The sequence below is a fragment of the Tachysurus vachellii genome, chromosome 21, assembly GCF_030014155.1.
Source record: "Tachysurus vachellii isolate PV-2020 chromosome 21, HZAU_Pvac_v1, whole genome shotgun sequence".
Lineage (NCBI taxonomy): Eukaryota > Metazoa > Chordata > Actinopteri > Siluriformes > Bagridae > Tachysurus > Tachysurus vachellii.
In genome coordinates, this window is record NC_083480.1 from 5,511,367 (window position 1) to 5,536,898 (window position 25,532).

General features: G+C 37.4%; 1 protein-coding gene across 1 annotated transcript; it reads left to right on the forward strand.

The window, feature by feature from the left end:
- The first annotated feature begins 1,760 nt into the window (after positions 1–1,760).
- myo15aa (myosin XVAa) lies at positions 1,761–24,881 on the forward strand. The gene is made up of 64 exons (XM_060857404.1): positions 1,761–1,843; positions 1,945–2,008; positions 2,139–2,248; positions 2,341–2,415; positions 2,870–2,960; positions 3,722–3,825; positions 4,020–4,083; positions 4,190–4,303; positions 4,706–4,867; positions 4,946–5,059; positions 6,190–6,248; positions 6,343–6,466; positions 6,557–6,652; positions 6,743–6,874; positions 6,955–7,080; positions 7,173–7,250; positions 7,331–7,485; positions 7,574–7,619; positions 7,719–7,843; positions 8,841–8,958; positions 9,072–9,247; positions 9,354–9,438; positions 9,532–9,585; positions 9,664–9,745; positions 9,870–10,000; positions 10,114–10,209; positions 10,313–10,548; positions 10,636–10,814; positions 11,380–11,452; positions 11,805–11,996; positions 12,198–12,301; positions 12,943–13,031; positions 13,809–13,935; positions 14,416–14,667; positions 14,757–14,815; positions 14,941–15,069; positions 15,761–15,839; positions 15,984–16,122; positions 16,254–16,344; positions 16,451–16,589; positions 17,843–17,958; positions 18,078–18,137; positions 18,230–18,305; positions 18,387–18,502; positions 18,591–18,709; positions 18,805–18,946; positions 19,031–19,142; positions 19,750–19,824; positions 20,014–20,219; positions 20,498–20,640; positions 20,752–20,824; positions 21,113–21,185; positions 21,564–21,637; positions 21,722–21,804; positions 21,909–22,039; positions 22,121–22,215; positions 22,304–22,381; positions 22,460–22,556; positions 22,668–22,828; positions 22,960–23,093; positions 23,803–23,936; positions 24,254–24,387; positions 24,483–24,623; positions 24,740–24,881. Exons 1-64 carry the CDS (start codon positions 1,761–1,763, stop codon positions 24,839–24,841), a joined length of 7,227 nt encoding a protein of 2,408 aa, XP_060713387.1. The 3' UTR covers positions 24,842–24,881.
- Positions 24,882–25,532: the final 651 nt, after the last annotated feature.

Consider the following 25,532-nt stretch of genomic DNA (forward strand, 5'->3'; position numbering starts at 1 on the left):
TCCTCCCATCCATTGGTCACACAGCAAGTGTCACTGCAAACTTCCCCAGGTCTGGCAAATGCGTTGCAAAATTCTCATCAAAATTTTTCACCATCTTTACTGTCCGGTGCTCTAAAGAACACTAATTTGCGCAATGCTTCATATATTTCTCCACTACAAAGAAGCCCTACACCTATCGTCCAGGCACAAGAACATTCCTACCTTTTATCAAGTGCATTAAAGAATCCAAACCTTCAAGGTGCTTCTTTTCGATTACCTAATGGGTCATTATTATCTAGGAACCCAGGGAACCAAAAAGAGGACACAGCACCGTCGGTTTTGGCAAATGCTTTACAAAACCAAAATCTCCGTAAAGCAACTTACAGGCTGCCAGATGGAACAATCAAATCAAGGAATGAGGTTGAACAACCAACTTCATCTCCCTCCCTATTAACTAATGCTCTTCAAAATGCCAATGTTAAACGAGCTTCTTACAGGATTCCTGAAACTATTTTTTCCCGGGGCTCTGATCAAGTAACTGAAACAAAACAATTTTCACCATACCTAGGAAATGCTCTACAGAATTCCAATCTCAGTAAAGCTTCTTATAAATTGCCAGCTGGAACTCTCCTTTCTCGGGATCAGAAGACTGAACAATCGACCTCCCCAGTTCTTTCAAATGCACTTCAGAATGCTAATCTCCGTACAGCTTCCTACAGGCTCCCTGATGGAACAATTTTAAACAAGCGCTCAGACCAGGATTCAAAACAAAATATTTCTTCCAACCTGTCAAGTGCTTTGCAAAAAGCAAATATGCGTAATGTTAGACTCCCAAGTACCTCTGGTCTATTCAGAAATCCCAACAAAAAAGAACAACCTTCAGTTCTGTCCAGCGCACTTCAGAACCAAAATCTTCGTAAAGCTTCCTACAGACTGCCTGATGGAACAATTACAACCAGGGGTAAAACAGACGAAATTGCTCAACCTACATCACCATTTCTAGGAAGTGCCCTGAAGAACGTTAATTTACACAAAGCCAACTATAAGTTGCCCACAACTTTGAGGCGAACTCCAGAGGATCCAAGGTATGCAGTGGTGACACCTCAGGTTCAGGGTCAACCTGAGGAACATTGGGCTCAAGCCCACACAATAGATGCTCATGAACCAGATGATGTTTGGTCCTCTGAAAGAGTCCTTCCACACCATACTGTGCAGAACCTCATAAAATGGTCCATGTACAGGGATGAAGAACTGGTGGACTTCGTCATTCCTGTGTATCCTGGGCAAGATGCCGATGTTTCTGAGCCTGAGTGGTCACCAGACAGGGAAGGTGAACCTCAAGGGCACTGGTATGATAAGGTACAAACCTAAACATTTGGCCATATATCAGTAAATTTAGCTGGTAGTCAGTTTTAGACTTATTATCAGTGAATGTTTGGTAGGGTTAGGGTTAGGGTTAGGGTTAATCCTTTCCTGTTTTAAGGCTTGTGTGATAATAGTAAATACGCAGTACACAGTAGTAGATTTGGTTTGTACCAAGTTTATACAACTCAGGAACATCCACAGAATGTGATATAATGTCAAACAATTTATGGAGTAATATTCTTTTTTTGATGTCCTAAAAGGCCACAGCACTGGATAGTTTGCTGTTTCTCTGCAGTTCTGCATTTGCCCAGGAGATGAAATGAGCAGTGCATCATAGTTACTACACCTTTTATTACATTTAGCTGCATTACATTTGTTTGATTTATTTGAGCATATATATTTCCTTTGGCATGTAGATGTACTCTATCCGAAGTCTGCCGACCATGTTGTACAGAGATCGAGCTGAAGAGGATGGGATTGAGGACATGACACAGCTTGAGTACGTCTTAAACCTATTTATGTTAAACAATCTGATGATAGACAAGTGGTTCTTATACAGGCAACTGTATAATGTATTGAAAATAAAACTCTTTCATTCAGGGAACTTCATGAAGCTGCTGTTTTGCTCAACCTTAAAAAAAGATTTGAACGTGAACTGATTTATGTAAGTAGATTTTCAACTTAAGTTTGTGATTATTGAATTTATATTCATTTGTGATTATATATTTTGGTTTATGATTATCATTTTGCATGAGCGATATGTGAATTGAGCAAAATTTATTTTTCCTCTCAAGACTTACATTGGAAGTATTCTGGTAGCTATGAATCCATACAAGATGTACAATATTTATGGGACAGACATGGTGCTTCAGTACAAAGGACATGTCCTTGGCGAAAATCCTCCGTAAGCACTCAGTGTCTTCTTTCTTTTTTTATGTAGCACAAAGACGTGCTGGAGAGGTGGCTCGAATAACGTCTTAAATATTTTCCTTTCAGGCATTTATTTGCTATAGCAAATGCTGCTTACACAAAAATGATGGATGCCAAACAGAACCAATGCATTATTATCAGGTACTGTTGAATTATCAGTTACATTGAAGGAGATATTATAGTCATCTATTATAGAAGATTTTTAAACTAAAATGTTTATTCTTATTCTAGTATTTGATGGAATAGTTATAAAGTAATCAGAGTCAATAGTGTTTGACACAATTGATCATCTGGATCATTTTAGTCCTCTCTCTGAAGCAGACACTTGTAAGGGAAGACTGCTAAGTGTCTGGGCTAGGACACTACGGATCATGTCTCTGAAATGTACCCAGTGTCGTCTCAAGAAGCTGGCATGACACACGCATTTTAGCATTTGATTTCACGTCTATCTAACCAGACACCATGCTCATTACGTAAATGCAAACTAAAGGAGGTGGAAATCGTGTCATTACATGCCAAGTGACTGTGCCAGTTTACCTAACAGTGGTGTTAAACGAATAATTAGTGATTTAGCAATGTGATTATTATCTTTCAGTGGGGAGAGTGGCTCTGGTAAGACAGAGGCCACAAAGTTGGTCCTGCGCTACTTGACTGCTATACAGCACAAGCGCAATATTACACAGCAGGTATGGGTAAACCTACCGAAGAACTTTGTAGAAGATTTATTTATTTTTGATTTGTACATTTATATCATATTAGATCTAACAAATCTGTTTTGTTTGCTTGTTTTCCTTTCACATGCACTGAGACAGATTGAGGTATTGCGTGTGCTGTATTTATATGTGTGTGCCCTGGAAATGATCCTTCATATTACATGTGTAATTGTGTACTGTATGGAACATTTGTTTTAATTTACACAACAACACTGCTGAATTCTCATTTCTTTTGGTCAGTGGGTGTTATTTGCTTGTCTATAACAGCAGCTCTGACAGATATGCTGGCTGGAAGGTTTATATTAATGAACTTGTACCGATGTGTAATTATTTCTATAGTAGAGTACTATGAGTACTATGAAAGTACTATTTCAAGTACTATGTATGCTTCTTGAATTAAACTATTTGATTGTTGGCAAATTGCTGTGGTGTAAGAGGAATAAAACACTTCAGGATATGCTGTTACTAGAAACTTTGGAAGCAGAATCATACAGCACAACTTTGAGATGAACTGGAATATCAGATTCTAGTGAAAGACTTTCTAGACAATTAAAGCATAGGAGGACTTAATGAGTGTGATGGTCAGGTGTCTGAATACATTCGTATATAGTGTATTTACAAAGGATTTCTGACGAGGAGATGTTTGACATAAATATAATATAAACTGTTTTTTTTTTATTTTTTATTTTTTTTATGGATGACAGAAATATAACTTCCTTTGCTTAAACCTACAGATTCTTGAAGCTGCCCCTCTATTAGAGTCATTCGGAAATGCCAAAACTGTCAGGAATGATAACTCAAGTCGTTTTGGGAAATACATAGAGATATTTTTGGAGGAGTGAGTGTGATTTTTAAAAACATCTTTTCTTGATCATTTTTATGATGTTTGAACTGATACAAAGCCTAATATTATCCATCAGCTAATGTTGGCATTCTCTCTTTACTTAAATATTGTCTATAAAGCTATTTTTAGGTTTATTTTCAACACAATATCTAACATTGCGTTATAATTCTCTTATTTGTTTTAACCAGGGGTGTGATTAGTGGTGCCATAACCTCACAGTATCTACTTGAAAAGTCAAGGATAGTGTTTCAGGTAATTCCGTTTATACAGTATACACTTGCAGTTTTGTTTACATGCTTGTTTGGTGAAGTTAGCTGAGATGTTTTATGATCCTGTGCTGTGTGTATTTTTCTTCTAGGCCAAAGATGAGAGAAACTACCACATTTTTTATGAGATGCTCGCAGGCCTTCCTTCACAGCAAAAACAGTCACTGTACCTCCAAGAAGCAGAGACCTACTATTACCTCAATCAGGTGGGTTTAGACTAAAATAATCATAAACAATCTGCAGTATGAATCTGAATGTTTAATTCATGAGAACAAATATTATACATTTGTTGGATTTTATATAAATACGTGCATATAAACTTATAAATACTCGCCTTTAGTTTATAGTAGCTTGATCATCATTATTAAATATTTAACACACAATGTGTGATTTACTACTTTCATTTTGTCTTTAATAGTATCGTTCATTTTAGTTAATTTTTTTAATTAATTAACGGATTATTATTAATTAACGGATTATTATTAATTAACATAATTGATTGCCTTCATCGATCCATCTCTCGTTTTTAAATGTAAGATACAAATAAACTTGAGCTGAAAGGTACCTTAATCACACAGACAGTTCTAGTATGTTCTTTGTTTGGTCAGGGTGGGAACTGTGAGATCACTGGTAAGAGTGATGGGGAGGACTTCCGCAGGCTTCTCAGTGCCATGGATATCCTTCATTTCAACCCTGAAGATCAAAATGGCATCTTCAGGATTCTGTCATCTATTCTCCATCTAGGAAATGTCTTTTTTGAGAGATATGAGGTAGGCAGGCAAACCTTTATTTCCTCATGTTGCACATGTTATCCTGTAATCATAAATGTTACCCTTTCTGATACACAGACAGACTCTCGGGAGATGGTGTCAGTGGTGAGTGCTCAGGAGATCAGAGTGGTGGCAGAACTTTTACAAATTTCTCCTGAGGCCCTGCAGAAATCAATCACTTATAAAGTGACGGTAGGACATACGCATGTGGAAAAAAGTTGCAAGAAGTTTTGTTTGTTGTTATTTAGTCAAATTTATGTAAATATTTTTGTTATTGTGTACACTTAATTTTTCGCTTTCACCAAGTTATACATCACATTCTTCTGGTGCTAATTTTATTTTACCCTGAGCTCTTCCATTTTGTGGTCTTGGGTAGCACTGGGTTATTAGGCACTCACTGTCCATTTTATTAGGAACACGTGCACATTTATTGGCTATCAATACAAGAGTTTCAGGCAATGTTCACATCACATATCAGACTGAAGAAAAGGTGTCATCTCGGGGACTTGTGGCAAGGATACTGGTAGCTGATGAGCTGGTTTTTCAGAGTATTTCAGAAACTGAATAAATCTTCTGGGAGTTACATACTGTATAACAGTCTCTAGAGTTTACACAGAATGATGGGAAAAGAGAAAACATCCTGTTTTTTGTTGGATCTGCAGGCTGAAATATCTTGTTGATGAGAGTTCAGAGAGCTGACAGGAAGTCTATAGAAACTCAAATAATTACCCTTTACAACCACGATGAGAAGAAAAACATCTCAGATTGCTCATCAAACCTTGAATTTAATAAATGAGCAGTTGGACTATTAAAGTGTCCAGTGAGTGTATATAATAAATAAAATAATAAATTTAATAAATAATATTATTTATAAAATATAATATATAATAAATGTTAAGCAAAGTACACAAAGTTTCTAAAGAAACAGAATGACAACTTTCAGACAACTAACCTTGATCATCTGTGTCAGCAAAGTACTTCTAATGTTGTAGGCAATGAGCTCAGGGTGGCACAGTGTTGCTGGCTCACAGCTCCACGGTCCTCGATTTGATCCTGAGCTCAGGTTACTGTCTGTTTGACGTTTTGCATTATCTCAAAGTGTCCACTTAGGTTTCCTTCCAGATTATCTGCTTTTCTCCCTCCTTCCAAAAGGATGAATTGTCTATACTAATTGATAACATGTTTCCAGAGTATTTTATTAACTAATAACTGTTTGAACTGCCCAATAAAAATTTGCAGTACAATGTGCCTGAGCGATATTTCCATGCACAATTTACATTTCTATAAAGTACCATTATAAGTTCTTATATATTTTACTACAGGAGACAATGAGAGAGAAGATCTATACCCCTTTATCAGTGGAGAGTGCAGTTGATGCCAGGTAAGTCATAAACATACGATAAATTCCTAAGAATTCTGAATCAGAAAAGAAGCTTTCAATAATTAAAATAACATTTGTGTCCAAAAAAATCCAGAGATGCAGTTGCCAAGATACTGTACTCCCTCCTTTTTAATTGGTTAACAGACAGAATCAATACATTGGTTTACCCGATGAATGAGACACTGTCTATCTCCATCCTTGACATCTATGGATTTGAGGTATTATAATGAAGTTTTATTTTATAAAGGAATTCTCCATGCTGGTAAAAAGTCAATTGTTTGGTGAATTAAACCCTTTGTGCTTTACAGGACCTCAGCTTCAACAGCTTTGAACAGCTTTGCATAAACTATGCAAATGAGTACCTACAGTTCTTTTTCAACAGAGTCATTTTCAGAGAAGAGCAAGTAAGCCTTTTCAGTTCGTTTAAATCCTCGAAACACAGTGGCTATACAGATTTCGAAATGCATCTGAATAAATGACTTTCAATATCTAAGGAGGAATACAGAAGAGAGGAAATTCCCTGGGACGAAGTGTATTATAATGACAATCAGGTCTGTATTGACCTCATTTCTGCAAAGCCCCATGGGATACTTCGGATCTTGGATGACCAGAGTGGTTTTCCGCAAGTGTGTTGGTAGTGATTTATGTCTCTCCAAGTTTCTCTGCTTGTGTTCCTCAGACAGTGATTGAAACTTTTTATCTTTAGGCGACAGACCACACTTTCCTTCAGAAATGTCACTATCATCATGGCCACAACCCACTGTATTTCAAGCCAAAAATGCCTCTACCTGAATTTGCCATTAAACACTTTGCTGGAAAAGTCACCTATCAGGTGCAGTCAATAGCTTATATGCATTTATTTTATAAGAGAAATATCTGAAAGTCTGGAATTAGTTCCCTGTATCATTTTTTTTTTTTTTGCAGGTTCATAAATTTTTGGACAAAAATTATGATCAGGTTCGCCAGGAAGTGCTCGATCTTTTCATGCAAAGCAAAAATAAGGTAACATTGTACAACCGTTACCGAGCACCTTCTCTGGGTTCGGTAACCTGGTGTTTAAGGCTATGTTTCTCTCGTCCTAGATGGTTGCAAATCTTTTCACAAGCTATTCAGAAACCATCAATCAACAGAAGACTCATGTCAGGAAGAACAGCACGGTAACACGCAGATACCAGCCATCCACAGTTGCTGCCAAGTTCCAAGTTTCTCTTTTGGAGCTTGTGGAAAAGATGGAGAGGTAACCCATGTTTAGAATTGACTTCATTCCCAAGATAAAAATGCCTGTTCTTTTAACTAAACCTGTGATTTCTTTAATTTGCCGTCAGATGCAACCCATTCTTTGTGCGCTGCATAAAGCCAAACCATAACAAGGTAAGGCAGAAGGACATGTATGTATAAGAATGTTCAAATGTTCAGAAGTAGACTGTCTGTCAGTCGAGGTGTTATGCTAAGAGGCTGTGATACATGTAGGAGCCTGGAGTGTTTGACATGGACCTGGTCAGCACTCAGCTTCGTTACTCTGGGATATTGGATACTATCCGTATCAGAAGACAGGGTTATCCAATCCGAATACTCTTTGATGTCTTCCTTTTTAGGTAAAGTCCTGGGTGACTCTGGTTAAACAGCATCACACTGAATGTTCTTTCAGCTCATTCTCTCTCTCTCTCTCTCTCTCTCTCTCTCTCTCTCTCTCTCTCACACACACACACACACACACACATTTGGAGAAGAATAATTACAATCTCAAACAAAATTAAGTCAAGAGGCTACTATAGGCTATATGATACGCTGTAGGCTACTGTCTAGTGAATTAGATTAGATTAATAGGAGTAATTCACAGTAACCCATAATATTCAGTTGAGCATGCAGCATAGTCTTGAAACTTGAAATTAGCACCAAAAGGCTTAAGTTTCACATTTTTTCTCACCCTTTGTGTCAGGAACTTTCTCCTGTATTTCACACATATTTCTGATATACGGATATCACTCAATAAGCCCTGTTCACTTCTCCCAATGCAGTATATAAATTGTAGACACACCGCATGAGCTTAATTTAACTTTAATGATTTGCTATAAAACTAGATCTTGGAGGCAGTGGAATATTTTTAAAGCACCTCAACTTGACAACCTGTTCATTAGCTGATTTGTTTACTGCTCCTTCCATGAGCTAGTGTGATCCCACCCCCCAATGGGCCTATATCAGTGTTTGTTGTAGTTCCACCTCTTGACCACTAGGTGGAATATTAACACTAAGCTAAAGTGGGGGCAGTGTGTGAGCTGCCCAGCAGTTGCACATCTTAAATGGAACATTACCATCATCGGTCAAACAGGAACATTATATTTGAATTACTGATCACTCCAAAAAAGTTTTAAAAAATTATTATTTCAATGGAGTTTAAAACCTTTGCAGTTACGAATGAGGACTTGAGATAATCGTTTGTTAAACCTTCCCTTACGGACGAGCCACTACTGCTTATGCATACCTACACCTGAACTTTATCCTTTCTAACGTCACAAAATGAAATCTTTTAGCTCTTGAGTTTTCTTTATGTTATTTATTTTTCAATATGTGTTTGCTACTCATCTCTCTTAGATACAAATCCTTGCTGGGCCTAAAGCAGGCTCCTCCTGCCACTGGGGAATCCTGCGTAATCATGCTAAGGAAGCTTTGTCCTGTACGACCAGGAGCTTTTGAAGTGGGCATCACCAAGGTGCGATATTCTGGTCCAGAATCTCTTATAGATATTATAACACATTGTTACACTCACGGCTTGAGTAAACTCGTTTGCCATGATTTATTTCTCTTTATGTATATTTGCATTAGCTTTTCTTAAAAGAAGACATATATTACACTCTGGAGAGTAAGAGAGACAGAGTGAGGCATGTTGCTGCCCTGACCCTGCAACGCTACACTCGAATGTTCTTTGTACGGAAACGCTACACTGCCTTTCGCATGAAAATCATTCGATTGCAGGCGCACTGCCGAGGTTACCTCATACGGTACAGATTCTCACTGCTGCCCCTTAACATTTCCTTGTCAAGGAATCCATAGTCTTGTCTCTGGTTTAATTCTGACACTCATACATCCCTGTGTGGGTTTTCACAGGAAGCACTATGTGAAAATGCGAGTCAGTCTGGTCAGATTCCGCTCAGTGGTCCACATGTATGTAAATCAAAAGAGATACATTAAGGTACAGATGGTATGGCTTCTATTATTAATGTCATGTTGTTCCCCTGTGTGTTATATTCAGTTTAAATTGAAGCCACTGTACATCTCTTTTTAGATGATATTAGAAGCCAAGAGGAAGGCAGAAGAGGAGAGGATTCGAATAGAAATGGTCAGAATTACAACTTCTTGCATATTTGTTCTGTCTAAACTTTATCTTAATTTTCATTCATTGATGTCTAATTTGTAGGAGTTAGCAAAACGGGAAGTCGTTAATGTCACACACTTGCCCATTCCAGCAGAACTTGGAGGTCTACTGCAAGCAGTTGCAGGTACAGTAGCAATACTAGCTTCGTAGAAAGTAAACAAATGCAATGTCATTCTGGTGCTTTTTGTACAGGTGAATGTTGTGTATAATTATAATTATTAATACACTTTGTCTTTTGTGTTTCACAGGAGGTAGAGAGCTTCATTCTGATTGCTTAGCTCTTGTACAAGCACCAACAGTTCAGCTGGAATCCCAGCTCACACTCCCCCTGGACATCAATAACTATACCATTTCCAAATTCATCCAGCTTCATTTCAGAGTAAGTTGTGTTTTCAGATCAATTCCAACTTCCTCATTGGAAGCTCTGAAGCAGCATTAAGGGCAGTTTAGCTATATATATATGTAGGTAACAGATTCCATTTTCCTTTTCAGGAACCAAAGTTTGGAATGTTGACTGCACCATTGAAAACGCCCTTGACTTATTTAGATGATGATCTCAAACATGAAGCAGTTGATGTCTTTGTGATGGTAGAAATAATGTCACATTTTACCCTATACTGTTGAATGTACTGTATCATGTCCGCCTTCTGTGTGATGAGGAATAATTAACATATATTCAATGCTTTTGCAGATTTTGAGATTTATGGGTGACCCACATTTGAACGGTGCCCAAGAGAATTTACTCGGAAACTACATTATCCAGAAAGGGCTTTCCAATCCTGGCTTACGAGATGAAATACTGTGTCAAATTGCCAATCAAGTGTGGAGGAACAGCAACCCGGATAATGCCGAACGGGGCTGGCTGCTGCTGCTCGGCTGTCTGAGTGCATTTGCCCCTTCAGCCAAAATTGAGAAATACCTTCTCAAGTGAGACATGACCTTCTTCCTATGTATGACTGTGCACATCATGTTATATTATGTTGGTCTTCATTTGTGGTCTTCTGCATGCTACAGGTTTGTGTCAGACAATGCCTATAATAGCTATAAGGCAGTTTGCCAACATAAACTGATTCAGGCTATGCAGAAATTCTTTTATGGACCAGAGGCAGCAAGGACTTACCCACTGTCCCTTCTGGAGTGGACTGCCAACAGAAAGAAAGCCAACATGGTCCTACAGGTGCACTGTTTTGATGGTGAGAGCAACTTATCTTAGATTGACATCCAGTGGATGTTTTTCAGTAGATTCTTGAAAGGGAAAAATGACTTTTTTTAGTCTCTATTTGCAACTCAGTGACGTATCTCTCGCCATCTTATCTTTCCTTTCTAATTGAGGACAAAAATATCAGAGCTGTGGTTTTCGTGTGAAACCTAAGTGTGAAATAAGAGGAGGCCTGAAACGGCTTCTAAAGAAATGGAGAAACCAGGGTGTCAGTCTCCTTTAAGATTACTATCTGCAGTTTCTTACTGTTTTGTCATGGCTGGGATATACAGTACATTTCTATAACACATACAAACAAACCGCACACACACAGCTGTGCTCATGTCTCTCCGACTACTCATTTCTCGTCTCAATTAGACTAGCAGAAGGATGTTTTCCATCTCAGGGAACATTTTCAGGCAATTATGTAGTGCTCAGCAAAATGAACAGACACATGATCCGTAGTGCTAAACTGAATGGAAAAAAGCACAAGAGGTGTTGTCTTACCTCATCACACCATCTCTGTCACTGTAATTGTGAACATAATGTTCTTTCCACAGGAACGTCCTTTTTGTGTCCTGTAAACTCATGGACCACTGGTGAAGATCTGGCTGGGGACATCCTTCAGCACAGGTACATGCCATGGGAAAACACTCCTGTCAGCTATTAAACTTGAGCAGGATCACATAGAGCTCAGGTTCCCAACCCTGGTCATTGAGTACCCCTGTTCTGCACCGTTCAGTGCATTCCCTGCTTTAATACACCTGTTTAACTCCACATGGGCTAAATTAAGTGTGTTAGTAGAGAACTGTCATGGCTTCACAACTCTTTTTTCAGCTTTCATTTAAAAAAATTAGATTGTGATCTCTAACTTTGCTCAGCTTGTTTATATCATCACAGCACAACACACATTTTTCAATAATAGCTTTTAGTAGTATAGACCTCACTCAGTGGATTGAAACGTTACTGTATTTGGGTTTTCTAGGAGTGTCACAGAGTCCTTTAAGGGCTGTTCTGTCATCATGAAGGAACATGGCCAATGGGCTGAGCTTGCAGGGCACGATTATGTAATGGACCTGATTGCAGACCTGGAGCTAATGCGAGATTTCCCAAAGCAGAAGTCCTATTTCATCATTTCGGCTGAGAGTTCCACCAGAACCAGACCCAATGCTAGCCTGTTCGTAATATTAATAGATCAAAGATATTTGGTTTTTTTTTTTTGTTTACAATTACAATCCAGTATGTTTCTTTTATTCTGTGTAATATACAGATATATCTTAAATCATATTGTAAAATTCTGTATTACCTCTGAATATGAGTGGCTTATACAGTATTATCCATTGTATAATCACTGATGCTTTGTTTTAACTTACCACAGTGCGTTGTTTGGAAGTGGTTTTGATTCGGATGATGAAACCCCACTCTTTAACCAACCAATGGCCAGCAACAATCTACCAGATTCTGATGGATACTACAGTCATGGTCAGATGGCTATTTTATTTTTTGCCCATTGTGTTCTCTCTATAATTGTATAGTCACAATTAAATGATCCATGTTTTGTTGACAAATAAGATGTTAGGACCGAAGTTAGAATTAAGGTTTGTTAAGTTTCCGTAATTAAGAATGTATTATATGGCTAAACTTTTGTGGACACGTGATTATTACACTCTGGGGTGTTTGTGCACAACCCAGATTTAGTCCTGTCTCTTTGGTTATAATGTGATCCACTTATCTCCTCTGTGAAGACTTTAACTAGATGCTGGAGTGTTGCTTTGGGGATTTGTGTTCATTTAGCTTCAAGAACATTATTGAGATCAGACACTGCTGTTGTAAGAGTGAGGATGTCTGGGGTTCGGTCGGTGTTCCAGTTCATCCCAGACGTGTTCAGTGGGGTTGAGTCCGAGTCTGGAACAGTTTTTTAGGCCTCTTAGTTTCAGTGATAGGTAGATTTGTAATGTTACACTGTACATAGACATTGTATACATTTTTGTGCTTCCAACTTTGTGGCAACAGTTCGGGGAAGAACCACATACGAGTGTGATGGTCAGGTGTCCACAAACATTTAACCAGCTTGCATACACGGGGAAGAATGTTATATATTATCATTTCCTCAATTCAAACAGAATCCGACTTTAGCGAGGCTCCACCTCAGAGAGGTATGGACCGTTATCTGGACAGCTTATTTGACCCAGTGCTATCTGATGGTAGTGGGGTAAGTCTGTTTAGCTTCCCTCTAATTTAATTTTCCACAACATGATGCTTGTCTTGACAATTCGTCAAAATGACAAAATGTGTAAAGGTTTATTTTTGTTAATGTAATTCAATGAAAACATGAGTTTATACTGATTTTGTAATTTCTTTGGTTAGCTATGAAATAAATGTATAATATATATAATATACATTTAGAAATAAGATTTCTACATCAGGTCAATGGTTTCTGTGAATCATTTGAACCTAGTTAAGTGTAATTGATTGAGCATCAAATGTCCAATTGTCACCAGGTCTCTAGAACTAAAGGGGATTAAGTTACTGGACTACCGTATTTCTTACAGCATTAAGCTCAGTGTAATTTCTTAACCTACTGTCATTAAACCATTATGCCATCAAAAGGTGTTATCAAACTCACTTAATGCAATGGCTGTCATCCAGAAACGCATTTGCTCTCAGGTTAGACCTAAATAAAGGAAAATACATTATTTTTTTGTCAAACAGTTTGCATAAAACTAAGGTTACATTTAAAAGATTAGTAATGTTATTGCCATCATTTTAAAAGATGAACAATACACAAAACAGATTGATTTTTCCATTAGAAATGCTTCAGCTTGGTAAATGAACACCGGATATTTGTGGTAATAGTTAAAGGGCTAAGCTGCTCTTAGAGAGTATAAGGTACTCTCAGGGGGAAGATTGATTTCTCGTGTGAGTGAACACAAAAGAGGCCCTGGCTCAGTTAGAGCCTGTTCCTCTCTGCTATATCTGCAACAATCAGGATTTGGAGAAGCCAGCCAGCATGACCAGTCGGATGAAGGGAGCTGGTGGGATTGGGGGTGAGGATGGAGGAGAGGAAGAAACAACACGGACCAGCAGGCCTTATCCCCCAGGACTGCAGCCTGGAGGTGAGTCATTCAGCTGCCTCCCTTCCTGCTCTTACTTCACCACACATTAATTATGCATGGGAGCCCTTGTGTCAATTGGTTCCTAAATGCAATCATCAGTCTGCAGGGTCAATTTTTTTTTTTTAATGGGTTTTGTAAGAAACATGAGCAAACCTTTGCTACTCTATGTGTGATTGCAATTAATGTGAATGTGTCTGTGGCTGTTATGGAAGACCATGCTGATTTCTGTTATTAAGTGGATTTCTCTTGCTGCCTAGTTTAATCACCTGTGTGAAATGTACTTTCAGGTTTTGTTTTATTAACAATATCAAGATTTTTGGTTGCATGTCATCTGAACTCCATTAAATAATTTACAATAATTAAAATTACAACACGATACACTTTGAGTAAAGTGCCAAAGTGTACTTTTGGTCAATGCATTGGAGGATACATTCACTGTCATCCTGGTTAGATACAATTTTATTTTTAAAATCTTTTTAGCGGTTCCCGTTCTGCCTGTTATGGGGACTATGATGCCACCTATACCTATGCCAGCTGTGCACTCTGTGCCGTCAACCCTTGCCCCAGCATCTACAGACTCTATTCCCACAGTAACCCCTGTTTCTCCAAAGCCACCAATGCAACCAATACCATCAATGGCACCTATGTCATCTATACCTCCTATGACAGCTTTGCCTCCTTTACCACCCTTCTCAGCTTTACCTAATGTGCCACTGATGACTGATGGGACAGGTATAAATACAACAGACACTTTTTCTGTGTAGAACGTGGGTTTTATATGTATTTATGTATTGCACTCTTTAATATTCCAAACACAGTAGATCCCAATGTACTTGCACAGCAGCAGCAAGCTATCATCAACCAGCAAGCCATCATACTTGTGAGTATTTTAAGATCTAACATTAAGCCATCTAGCACTGAGGTTCAATCTGAATATTATGCTGGTCTGATATGAAAGTTGCACGATTCTAAATTTAATTGCTGGTCTGTTTTGTTGCTTAATAGGCTCAGCAAATGACAATGCAAGCAATGGCCCTTCAACAACAAATGTATAATTCAGTGGGCAGGCCATACACTGGCCCAGCTTATCACACTGAACATGTATCAGTGCCCCGTTCTGGCCAATCAAGCCAAGTGAGTATCTCAAGACACCCAAAATATACTTTTTATAAAGCTTATTATATATATCACAAAAATTATTATAGTGATATAATTTAATGCTCCTTATTAATTCTATTAATTCTTTATTACTTCTTTATTATATGTATCATATCTTGAATTTATTAAACATTATTAATCTTATTTTTTTCACCCAGTCGATAGTACTGTAGTTCATATGATGTACTGAAAGAGCTTTTTTTTTTATTATTATTCTTAACACACAGTATTATGCAAAATTCTTAAGGACCCTAGCCTTGTTAAAGTCCTAGTCTTTTTTGAAGAATAAAATTATTTGTTATAGTGTCAGTGAAATGAAATTGGATTTGCAACAAAAGTTAAATGTTACACACAAATGTATGTATATCAGTAATCATATTACATAATAGACCTCTTAGCTTTCCTGCATTTCTTTAGATTTAAGATATTTTCACGGTCCTGTGTATAACTAAAATGTCCAAAAAAATAAAAATATGACATGAAATGGAATCATTTCTATTAGATACTTAATCTTTTTATTTGAGATTCAATTCTAAAACACCATTAATGACAACATCTAATGATTTATTTTTGTATATTGGCTCCTATTTGGTCTTGGCACTCTGGTCAGTCACTTAATTATTCCTTATTAAGTGTTTCCAGTAAATCAATGGCGTTATCTTCACAGAACAAATCTGAAACTGGACATCCTCCACACACTCATGTTACACATTCCCCTGCACAGAAACCCACCCGGCATCATTACGGTAAGTCAGAATCTCTATTCCAGGGTGCATGGGTTCACTGTTTATTATTATCTTCTAATGTAGCTTGTTTTTTCCACATGTAATTGTGCAGGTTGAACATATCATACCCATTCATGTCATTAATGCTTGAATATATTTTCTAAGGACAACCCAGGACGGTACCAAAAGAAGATGTGGTGAGGTCCACCATCTCAAACTCAGAGTATATAGAACCAAGTCATAACATCAAAGACATAATTAAACACTACCAGCCTGGCATAGTCAAACCTGTAGATATACCAAGGTATGTATATTCCTACAAGAAGTCTAACCACTATACTGTATGAAATGATACCGAGATATCCCCAGTGTGTACTAAAGCTATCTACGGCTTCATAACTTACATGTAAATTCTGGTTTTATCTGTAATCATAGAAGAGATGCTAAGGTGTTTATTAAAAAGCCAGACCCTCATGATGAAGCTATGATGATCCTTAAAGACCAGATGAATGCACCACCCACCCAGGTAGATCAGTTAACAGCAGTGAGTATTTGACACCTTACTCCGTTACTAATAAATTATTTACCAAATGAAATAAATATCTTGTTCTATGTATGTTTTCAACATCCAGAGGAAAAAGACCTATAATCCAGGCTCATCTGCTTTAGCTGCCACAGAGCTTGGCAGACCGCAACCATCAAAAAGTATAAAGATGAAAAGATCACCTCCAGTGCCTGCGATCAGTCAGAGGTCCCCAGCCCCACCACCGGGTCAGTACAATTCATTACTGTATACAAGACAGACACTCTTTTAACTATGGTATAATAAAGTCTGATAAATGAGGCAAAGTGTGAATGTGTTCCTAGGCTACGCTGAACTAAATATTCCAGCTAGAAAAACAAAAGTTTCACTAACACAGATTTTCTTAATATTTACTTGTGTAGTGATAAATGGCAATCACCCATAGTGCAAAGCACATTCATGGCGTATTTGATTTGCATTCAGTGATGCCACTAAATTCCATAAAAGGTAAAGAGCTGAAAGTATGAAATGAGAACAAAATATGGAGAGAAAAACAATTTCTCAAAGGCAAAAGTGTTATACAGGAGGGCAGGATATTTGTAACAATGAGATCTGATGTCAGACAATGGGACATAGTACATTAGAGAGTATATGGCTTGCATACCAGATCATTTATCTTGTTGATGTGCTGTTAGCAAGAAATCCACAAACTGTCAAAACTTGGATGTGTCCAGGAATCGGACAAGATTGTTTAGTCAGTAGAATTGGTGTTGCACAGCATTAAATGAAGGTTCCCTGGTAAAGAGAACTAACTTACAAGCTTTTATTTCTGGAAAATTATATATATATACGTATATATATATATACTTATATATATATATATATTTTTATATATATATATTTTTATATATATATATTTATATATATATATATATATATATAGAGAGAGAGAGAGAGAGAGAGAGAGAGAGAGAGAGAGAGAGAGAGAGAGATCAGTCAGAATAGACATTGTCATCATAGTCATTAGCCCATTCTTCTCTTCTCTTAATTAATTTACTGAACTTATTTATCATAGTTTATGGATTTATATTGGCTTGCTTTCTTTAATTATTAAGATTTATTCATATTTAGTATTTCTTTAATTAATGGCAATATTATGAAACAAAAGGTTTTACAATTTGTATTTAATCCACATAAGTGATTGAAATAAATGGGTATCTCTCTCTCTCTCTCTCTCTCTCTCTCTCTCTCTCTCTCTCTCTCTCTCTCTCTATATATATATATTTATATATATATATATGAGATATATATAAATATATATATATCTTACATTATATATTATCTTACTATCTTAGATTACAAAGTAATCTTTAAAAATAAAATTGCAAATTTAATTATATTATTTGAATGCTGTAATGAAGAGAATAAGAATGAAGAAATGAAGCATCATAAATGAGCCGTTCTTTAACAAATAATAAATTCTATGAATGGTTTGTCTAAGTTTCTCGAGAGCTTCCAGTGGAAGAGGAGACCATTCAAACCCAGCTCCACAGGAGAAGCAGCGAGGAGCACTACACCTACACAAATGTACCCTGGAAGATCTACCTGAGAAAAGAAGTAAGGTCTTTCTTTGTGTGTGTGTGTGTGTGTGTGTGTGTGTGTGTGTGTGTGTGTGTGTAAGAGAGTAATATTCAAATACTCTGTTCAGTAATGTAGTATCATGTTGTTTTTGTTAGGTTTTCTATCCCAAGGACAGCTTTAACCACCCACTGGTACTAGATCTCCTGTTCAAGCAGGTGTGTGTTTTTATTTTCTGCATAACTTTGATTTTCCTGTATCCCCTAGATGGATCATTCTCCCAGCTGATGAACTTTCGGTTTTATTTCAGATTGTCCACGACACCTTCTCAGAGGCTTGTATTCGGATCACGAAGGAGGAGAGACAAAAAATGAAATCTCTCTTTGGTAGGTCCCAGAAACCAAATATGGATTAAAATAAGTATATTAGCCAGTATGTTATCAATTCTACATCTAATTCTGTAACAGCTGAGCACAACATTGATGCGGGTGCCACGACACAAGATGAGAGTGTGAAAAAAAAGGTTGTTATTGCTGCAAGGGACACCTGGGAGATCTACTTCTCTCGTCTTTTCCCAGCATCTGTAAGGCACTCCTGTCACCACTCCATCATTTATTTCCTATTCAGAGTTTTTTCTAAATGGAGAGCTTTTGTGTGTGTATGTGTTACAGGGCAGTGTGGGCACTGGTGTCCAGGTGCTTTCTGTGTCCCACAGGGGAATTAAACTGCTAAAGATGGTGAGGAGCAGCGCACTGGCCCCAGATTACTTCCGGGTTTTAAGACCGTACAGGTATTTTGCACAAGAGAATAATTATTTACCAGCAATAATAATAGACACTAATTACACTGATATGTGTGATTTTGTGTGTTTCATTCAAAATATAGCTACACAGACATCATGTTTGTCACCATTCCCTCTAAGAACATGCTGGAGTTCAACCTCACCAATGAAAAACTGATTCTCTTCTCAGCCAAAGCTCCCCATGTGAAGACCATGATTGACTATTTCATAACAGAGCTGAAGAAGGTAAGCTTTCTCTTCACACCTGAACTGGGTTTCAGGGTGGACAGCGGTGGCACTGTGAATTAATCGTATTCTTTTTTGCTCTAGGACTCAGACTATGTTGTTGCTGTACGTAATTACATTACAGATGACAAAACAATGCTGAGTTTCCACAAAGGAGATGTTATACGCTTGCAGAAAATGGACGGGCTGGAAGAAGGTGAGGAAGATTATGACCAAGTCTTTTACACATCTTATGTTTAATAGGTTGATGAGGTCTATGCAGCATTTACATGCCTTAAAGGTCTTAGGATTTCTTTGTAAAAACCGAATGTTGAAACAGCGCTGTTGTTGTCATCACCTGGTGAACCAGCTAGCAGATAAAACTATTCTGAATTCAGAAATAATACTCATAAGTTGCTCATAAAAGCTATAGTTAATAGGTATTAACATAACAAATTGCATGTGATTATATAGTGTACAGTGTCCTGTTAAATAAAAGACACTCTCTGGTGTCCCCCAGATGAGGATGGATCCCTTCTGAGTCTGTTTCTTCTCAACGTTTCTTCCTCATATTGTTTTTCCTCACCCCGTTGCCTCTGGCTTATCATTAGACAGAAATATAATCTTCAATTTTAATCTTTCTCATTTTTATTATGGATTTTTATATTCCTATAAATCTGCTTTGTGACCATAAAATGTTCATAAAAAAGAACTTTACTAATAAAAGTGAATTGATTTGAATAGAATTGATGTGAGCTGTGTGGATATGAATGTATCTTTGAGACCTGTTAGTCGAGATCTAATTCCTTGTGGCCGTTCTGTAGGCCACAGTTACGGGTGCATAGTGAAAAAGAAGGTCATGCTTCTTGAGGAGATGAAAAGAGACACGTCTGACTTTGGTGGGTTTGCATGGAGTGTTGTTCAGCTTAAGGCTCTTGTTATCTTTCTGTCTCTTTCTTTTTAGTCTGTAATTGTGAAATACATTTTCTTGTTTCTTCTTAGGAATCTTATTGTGTCCCTCAGTGTATTTTCCCATTAGTTGATTATGTATTATGCTTTCTGACACGATTCATTTGTGCTACCTCAAGGATGGAAGTTTGGTGCGGTACATGGTCGTGCAGGACTTTTCCCTGTGGAGTTTGTCCAACCAGTGGCTGCTCCAGACTTTATCAACCTCCCTGTGGACAAGAAAGACGAGCCCAAGAATAAACACGGACATGTGGCAGTCTCTGCCGCCGTCGCTGTCGCCGTAGGTTCCACCGCCGCGGCCCATGAGCTCGACCGCTCCATTGAAGTATGTTCTGTGTCTACGAAAACATCTCATCTAGTAACATTTGCCAGGGTTTTGTGCTTACTCAAAACCAATACTATATACAGTATAACCTCTCTCTTTAACATTTAATGATCTTGTAGAATAAATATTTAAGTGCTGAATTATAAATGTAGTAAATATTGTACGGAACAATTGATATGCAGTATTTATGCGTCTGTGAAACACTGGGTATCAAACGCTTTCACTCCATCTATTCTCATCCTGCTAAACAATAACATACTTCATATTCTCCCCTCTAGGTGGCTTCAGCAATCAGTGATTATACTGACGCCCATACAGACTACAGTGAGCTGGAGATTGATGAGAGGTTTCTGCAGGACAGCCAGTACAATATGGTGGAGTTCGCCAAGAAATATTTCAGAGGGGCCCAAAGGCAGACCAGGTCAGTGTTTTCCTTTATCTCTAGAGCATGTGTGTGAATGTAGACAAAATAAATTGTATATTGTGGCTGGTTGAGAAAAAGTAATGAACATAAGATGTGTCACTTTTACAGTGATTCAGAAAGGCAAAAGTCAAAGAAGGGCAAGGAAACTAAAGAATCATCAGATATGGTGAAATTTTCTAAGGTATGAATATAATGTTAATTATAATGTTAATGTTAAAGTTAATTTACTTAAGGTTAATTTTACATTTTAGCCCTTAGTTCTGTGTTGTCTTATGTAGCTCTGTGTCTTTATGTAGCACCGGGGTCCTAAAGAAACGCTGTTTCATTTCACTATGATCGAAATGACAATAAAAGCCTCTTGACTTGATTTGAATTATGTAACAAGAAAATTGTCTTATTACTTATTTACTTATTATCGATTGTATTATTTTTACTCCCCATCAATTGTTGTGTTTGGTGTGTTAAACAGACTCCTATCCAAGAATCCTTGATTGAATTTACTGATGAAAGCATGAACAAGGTTGCTGCAGATATTTTCTTGGGTAAGCGAGAAACTTGCACATTCATAACCTTCATCATTATGAAAGTGTATAAATATATAAATGTATAAATTCGGTTTCTGTACGTGGAGTCATTCAGATGTCATCACTTGCAGAATAAATGAGATGGAATACAATGTTTATTAATCGATTGGAAAGTTGTACATTGCAAATGGATTATTTTAATGTTTGTGTATTTAGACTAAATTTAAGCATGTGGTCATTCAGCTAAATATTGTTTTGACGCTATCTGTGTTATTGAACGATAGAAGACACTATAATTGTTTAATGATTATACATCAGGAAAGAGATGTTTGGTTCAGATATACTGTACTTGTACTATATACTATACTATACTATACTATACTGTGCTTCTTCCAGCTATAATGAAGTTCATGGGAGACTTTCCAATCAAAGGCCAAAGTGAGCAAGACATCATCAGCACCATACTGAGGGTAAAAATGAATACCTTTATGTAAATAACCTTCACTCAAAGAGACACAGTGTCTCATTTAATATAAATTACATTACTGTTGCAGCTTACTGGCGAGTACGGCTTACTGAGAGATGAAGCATACTGCCAGGTCCTCAAGCAGATCACAGAAAACACCAGTTCCAAAACGTATCATATCACATTTCCATATTTTGTATATATATATATATATATGTATATATAATGAATGTGCAAGTGTGCCTGGTAAAACTGACATTAGAATTCTTCTCCAGAGACAGTTGTCAAAGAGGCTGGAGGATCCTATACATCCTTACAGCATACTACAGATGTTCAGAAGTACTGAAGCCCTACCTGTTGAAATACCTTCAAGATGCTTGTGCAGGTCCTGGAGTGCAATACCAAGGTAATGTGTTGTTATAACCTGATCTTGAAGACAGATCTTTAATAGTTGAAAAAAATTTGAGAAGGTCCTTGGTTTTTTCAGGCATTGCCAAAGCTTGTGAACAGAACTTAAGGAAGACTTTCCAATACGGTGGCCGCAATAAATACCCTAACAGCATGGAACTAAAGGCTATGATGGTAAGTTATTTTATATACGGAATAATTAATAAGCAGTGGTGTTATTCCTGCCCTTATTTAGACCTTTTCACCTTCTTGACCACTTTAGGCTAGCAGGAGCTCCAAACGGCAGCTATTTCTTCTCCCAGGTGGAATTGAGCGTCATTTGAAAATTAAAACTTGCTCAGTAAGTTTTTCTTTATTTAAGTAGTTAATACTTACAGTATAATCAAGATGCTCGGTTTATAATGACTGTTATGTGTAGGTTGTTATGGATGCTATTGAAGAGCTATGCTATGAGATGGGTCTAAACAGCACGGAGGGAATGTATGAATATGCCGTATTTGTTGTCACAAACAGAGGTGAGAATGTGTTTTCCAACTAACACCACTGGAACAATGGATTTGTATTGAAAGAAAATATGAAGACAATGTAGGACATTTGATTGATAACAGGAACCTGTCAATGCGTAGGTCAGAACGTTCAGCCACTAAGCAACAGGGAGTACATCCTGGATGTTACCACAGAAGCTGAGCTTTTTGATAGCAACTACAGCCTGTGGTTTAGAAGAGTGATCTGGAATCAGCCACTAAAATTCGATAACGAGCTTGGAGTCACCGTGCATTACAATCAGGTACTGTATATAATCAAACCGTGCTGGTTGTCTAAAATACAGCAACAGTAGTTGTGCCTTTTTTTTTTTTTATAATTACTATGTGTTACTTATTAATGTCTGTCTGTCACACATCTTTGTTTGTTCTGCAGGTTATCCCAGATTACTTAAAAGCACTTCTGAATGTTGTGCCACAGGGCAGGCTTACTGAACAGCAGCTTCAGCAGGTGTCCAAACTAGCTGCGCTGCAACATCGTGCCAAGGACACCGTCTCTCTGCCTGACCTGTAATTCTACACAAACTAACTCTAATCTCTACAATACATTACAGTGTGCTGTCAGTGCAAAACAAACCGAAACTAAAACACATTAGAAACACATCACTGCAAAGGATGGGTCCATATTAAACATTACATCCTTGTTGTTAATTGTACACAGTGTAGAATTATCAGAAAGGAACAAAAGGTTTGCTGTCTGTTTGCTGTCAGTTACTGCAGTGATCATATTTTAATATGAATTTACTGATAAATAAAATGTCTTTCTTCAGGTTTTTAGCATTATTAATGAGGTTAACGTGTTTACATTTATGGCATTTAGCAGGCATCTTTCTCCAAAGTGACTTACATTTATATAATTTTATACAATTGAGCAACTCACAACCTTCTAAACAGTAGTCTGACACCTTAACCACTTAGCCACCACTTCCCCAGACACATAAGACTTGACCCAGGAACCAGAATCCATCACCCTACCCACTTCAACACAAGAACATCAGTGCCTTTGGTAAAAATAAGCACATATAAAAGCATCAGTGTAGTCAGGAGTTTGTTGTTGTGTTTTGTATTTATGGGCCACCGTAACACGTCTCTCTCTCTCACACACACACACACACACATTCTCCTCCCTCTTCTCTTTTTTTTTTCTCTCTCTCTGTGCAATTGTACTGAAATCCCCACCTTTCCGATAATGTATTTTGTCTCTCCTTGCCTGTTAAAGCCGTGAGGTCCAGGACTGCATCCCTGTCCCTCTGTGTGGACTGAAGTCTTCTCAGCAGTGGCTGAACTTAGTGACCCAGAACATGCAGCAAGTCCAGGCACTGAGCCCCCATCAGGCCAGAGCCCAATTCCTTGGTAAGGAATTAAATTCAATAACATTTTATTTGTATGCCTCTATTTTTAACAATAGAAATTTTCACAGCGGCTTTACAAAAATAATTACATTCATACATTTCTACATTATATGAATATGTTGTATGTATAGATTTAGAATGGATATGAAATGTATAAATTTACTCCTAATGCTCAAGCCAGTGACAGCTGAGTTTTTTAGTTGTATATTTGTTATATTACTACAGCATTTGCAATTAAAAAGTATTAGTGACATCATGAACGTGATTTTTCCCCCTGTACTGTACTGATCATAACTTTTCTATACATTTCAACTATAGGGCTTGTAAGCGTATTCCCCATGTTTGGTTCCTCATTCTTCTATATACAAAGCAGCAGTAACATCTCTATAGACTGCCCTTGCATACTAGCTGTCAATCAGAATGGCCTGAACTTTCTGAACAAAGACACACATGTAAGCAAATTGACAAGATTTACATTTCTAAACAAATACACCGATTTTAAAAATCATTGAATAAATTCAGAAATGCACGTCGTACTTTTTTTCAGGAGCTGATGGTGAAGTTCCCCCTGAAAGAGGCGCAGTCCAGCCGGACACAGAGGCCTGCGGCTGGCTCCAGTTATCCTTACGTCGAGATAATGCTGGGGGATCTGACATCACAGCGCATCACACAGCTACAAGTAGACCAGGTATGAGATGTGTACATTGAAAGTTGCTACATCAGAAAGCATAATGTGGAGAAAATAATTTGGAGAAAGGAATTTCAGTTTGTTTTCTGAGCACTGAAAGATTTTTGACTTTGCAGAGCCTGGAGCTGTGCCGTGTTATCGGCATGCACATGGACAGCATGCTGTCCGTGCGAGAGAAGAGACTCACTCTGCCTCCCAGCGAGATCACGCTTCTTTAATATGCTTCCAGACAACACAGCAAACTATTCCCTGTCTCATAAAAGATAAAAGACATTCAGTGTTATTTAAGCCGTTCGTTAGTAACATGTTTTTGTTATAACGCTAAATCTGCCCGGAACAAAATTTAACTTCATCATAACAGTGTTCACATTTAAAAAAAATCGTAAAATCTCTTGAAGCTTTGTTACTTGCAAAAGTGATTCTACTTGGACGTGAAAACGTATGTTGTTGCAAATACCTAGCACCTTTTTTTTTGTGTCCTTCCCTGGTTTTTAAATATCACGACTACATCTCAACACACATTGAAGAAATCAAGTTCATATGACCACAAGGACTGTGATGTGGCTTTTTCAAGGTTTAAAGTGTAGCACAATTCAATATGAATGTCATTTTTAAGTATGCCATTTTCTACTGGTGAATTGTGTTTTAAATTATTTGCACTTTACTGCGTGTTTAAAATGTGCAAAGAGTAATAAATACATTTGTGTTCTTTATTAAAAAAAAAACAACAACAGAAAAACACCAACAGGTAAATAAGACCATTCTAGTATTTAATATGTTTACAAGCGGGGAAAAATTAGGCTTGAACTCACAGGAGCAAAGCTTCAACATGGAAGTTTATGTGAATAGCAAGAGTAGCTGAGCTTCTGCATTTTAATTCGATGATAAATATATATTGTATTATAACAT